The 2,127-nt window shown below is 46.6% G+C and overlaps 1 protein-coding gene across 1 annotated transcript in view; it reads left to right on the forward strand.

Annotated features, from left to right (window-relative positions):
- grk1a (G protein-coupled receptor kinase 1 a) overlaps window positions 1-2,127 on the forward strand; it is a 12,803-nt gene that overhangs the window by 5,957 nt on the left and 4,719 nt on the right. The window contains exons 5-6 of the mRNA XM_071330910.1: window positions 120-244; window positions 918-1,119. Of these exons, the coding sequence (XP_071187011.1) occupies window positions 120-244; window positions 918-1,119 (327 nt within the window). The remainder of the gene's footprint in view (window positions 1-119; window positions 245-917; window positions 1,120-2,127) is intronic.

The raw sequence follows: 2,127 nt of genomic DNA on the forward strand, positions 1-2,127 counted from the left end.
GGCATGTAGCATAAAGTGGGGGTCAATAGTAGATGACTATATACTGTATATGGGGTATAGGGTGCCATTTGGGACGCAGACAGAGGACACTACTGTTCCCTTTGACCTCTTCCCATCAGGGTTCATGGCCCCAGAGCTGCTGAAAGGGGAGGAGTATGACTGGTCAGTGGACTACTTTACCCTTGGGGTCACACTGTATGAGTTCATCGCTGCCAAGGGACCTTTCAGAACCCGAGGAGAGAAGGTGACTTCTACCTTCCTCTCTTCTTCTCACTCCTGTTCCTTCTCCTTCTTCTCCCTCTCTCTCTCTCTCTCTCTATTCTGTACTATCCTCTCTCTACTGTACATTCTCTCTCCTTCTGTCCCTCTCTCTCTTCTCTCTCTCTCTCTCTCTCTCCTTCTCTGTCTCTCTCCTTCTCTTTCTCTCTCTCTCTCTCTCTCTCTCTCTCTCTCTCTCTCTCTCTCTCTCTCTCTCTCTCTCTCTCCTTCTCTGTCTCTCTCCTTCTCTGTGTGTGTGTCTCTCTCTCTCTCTCTTCTTCTCTCTCTCTTCTTCTCTCTCTCTCTCTCTCTGTGTCTTAATCTTGCTTTCTTCAGTCACAGCTCACCTCTGTCTACCTCTGTTCCAAATGGCCCCCTATTCCATATGGAGTGCACTACTTTAGACCAGAGCCCTATGGTCCCTGGTCAACAGTAGTGCACTAAACAGGGAATATTGTGCCATGAGTGACGCACACAGAGGCTTGACAGAGGTAACGCTAATGAATTATGTACTGGGTGGGGCTGGTCAGGTGTAACCTAACCCAGGGCTAACACATAGAGTTAGTTAGAGGGCACAAAGAGGTACATAGAGGCACATAGACATAGAGGGTTGGATAGATGTGCCTTCTGTCCAACTCTATGGGCTGTCATCCATTCAGGTGGAGAACAAAGTAGTGAAGAAGCGGATTCTGAACGACCCCGTGGCCTATCCGGAGAAGTTCAGTGAGAAAGCCAAGTCCATCTGCGAGGCGCTGCTGTGCAAGACGGTGGACCAGAGGCTGGGCTTCAAGAACGGGTCCTGCGACGAGCTCCGAGCGCACCCCTTCTTCAGCGAACTCAACTGGATGAAACTGAACGAAGGTGCGGCCTGCATCACTGGGGCTACGTCCAAAATGGCACCCTATAATCTGTTAGCCCTGGTCTAAAGTAGTGCACTATATAGGGCCTGGTCTAAAGTAGTGGACTATATAGGGCCTGGTCTAAAGTAGTGTACTATATAGGGCCCTGGTCTAAAGTAGTGCACTAAATAGGGCCCTGGTCTAAAATAGTGCACTATATAGGGCCCTGGTCTAAAGTAGTGTACTATATAGGGCCCTGGTCTAAAGTAGTGCACTATATAGGGCCCTGGTCTAAAGTAGTGCACTATATAGGGCCCTGGTCTAAAGTAGTGTACTATATAGGGCCCTGGTCTAAAGTAGTGTACTATATAGGGCCCGGGTCTAAAGTAGTGTACTATATAGGGCCCTGGTCTAAAGTAGTGCACTATATAGGGCCCTGGTCTAAAGTAGTGCACTATATAGGGCCCTGGTCTAAAGTAGTGTACTATATAGGGTCCTGGTCTAAAGTAGTGCACTATATAGGGCCCTGGTCTAAAGTAGTGTACTATATAGGGTCCTGGTCTAAAGTAGTGTACTATATAGGGCCCTGGTCTAAAGTAGTGCACTATATAGGGCCCTGGTCTAAAGTAGTGCACTATATAGGGCCCTGGTCTAAAGTAGTGCACTATATAGGGCCCTGGTCTAAAGTAGTGCACTATATAGGAAATAGAGTGCCATTTGGAATGGAACCCGCTGCATCACCTTCTGCTCTTATGTGTCGTCATCATCACAGGCCGTTTTAGAAACGTGGAATCATCAAGGATGTGATTAACAAAAAGAGATGAGACAGTCAGGAAGAGGAGCCACCAGTACATTACCCAATATACACACATTACCCAATATACACACATTACCCAATATACACACATTACCCTATATACACACATTAACCAATATACACACATTATCCAATATACAATATACACATTACCCAATATACACACATCACCCTATATACACATTACCCAATATACACACATTACCCTATATA

This window comes from Salvelinus alpinus, chromosome 10 (genome assembly GCF_045679555.1).
Source record: "Salvelinus alpinus chromosome 10, SLU_Salpinus.1, whole genome shotgun sequence".
Lineage (NCBI taxonomy): Eukaryota > Metazoa > Chordata > Actinopteri > Salmoniformes > Salmonidae > Salvelinus > Salvelinus alpinus.